Source organism: Hippocampus comes, unplaced genomic scaffold (assembly GCF_001891065.2).
Source record: "Hippocampus comes isolate QL1 unplaced genomic scaffold, H_comes_QL1_v1.1 scaffold156, whole genome shotgun sequence".
In the NCBI taxonomy this organism is placed as follows: Eukaryota; Metazoa; Chordata; class Actinopteri; order Syngnathiformes; family Syngnathidae; genus Hippocampus; species Hippocampus comes.
In genome coordinates this window covers 63,953-64,877 of record NW_017805744.1, presented here as the reverse complement: position 1 = coordinate 64,877, position 925 = coordinate 63,953, and the positions used below count along the sequence as shown (strand labels likewise).

The 925-nt window shown below is 36.6% G+C and overlaps 1 protein-coding gene across 1 annotated transcript in view; it reads right to left on the bottom strand.

Moving 5' to 3' along the window:
* Positions 1-660: 660 nt before the first annotated feature.
* The window catches only part of LOC109524209 (protocadherin gamma-C5-like), a 3,748-nt gene continuing 3,483 nt past the window's right edge, over positions 661-925 (bottom strand). Inside the window, exon 2 of the mRNA XM_019883888.1 lies at positions 661-675. Coding sequence (XP_019739447.1) covers positions 661-675 — 15 coding nt within the window. The remainder of the gene's footprint in view (positions 676-925) is intronic.

Here is a 925-nt window from a genome sequence, read left to right as displayed (position 1 = left end):
GTCTGATTTCACACTTTCCGTGGAGACAGGAATATTTAACGTCCAAATTTCAATTGTCATCAACAAATACACTTAATAAAAACGGAATCTCGATCTTATAGCCTCTCTCAGACAAGGTGCCAGTTTGATATGCATTACAAAATGAATGCAGAAAATTTCCGTTCCAATTCTACGCTGTGTTGGCACTCATGTCGCAATTGAGTTTTGAACGGTTTCAATCTCAGGAGAATGTGCGTGAGCGAGAGACACACACCTACAGTGGGCTTCCTACAGTTCACTGGATTTTTATCTACTAAATACAGTGATAAATAATGCATGAACTTAAAACGCAAATTAACGGAGCCGCAAATGGATGTATCTCCAATTGTCGGGCTGAAATGATTACAACTCAAATCTGTTTTTCAGACAGATTTTTTTCCAAACACGTTGGAAGGGAAAATATTCGTTTTAAAACCAACACTGTGCTCAGGTGCATTTTAAAGCTGGACCCTGTTATTTTTTTCATATTGTTTCCAAGAGGAGTTGAATGCAACTAAATGAAAGCACAGATTATTCCGAGGGATATTTTATTCCAATAATCAGTGCTCTAATGCTTTCTTCAAATATCCCTGCATCGTTGTGGTGTGGTACTGCTTTTTTGTGTGCAATTCGATTGAGAGCCTATTGAGTGTATTTCTAAAATTCAGACCATTAGAAATATTGTTGCTCCAGATTGATATGAAAATAAATTGCGCTGAATTATCATCTCATGTCAGACAAAGAGCACAACTAAAGGGCACCGTTTGCTATTAAAAAACAAAACAAAACAAAAAACAATTTTTTTTGTCATGTTTGTTCAAACAGTGATTATAACTTGAATGTGGCAGCCGCTATCATAAATACGACTGAAAAAAAAATCAGCCATATCTGGCCCCATCTTGTACGC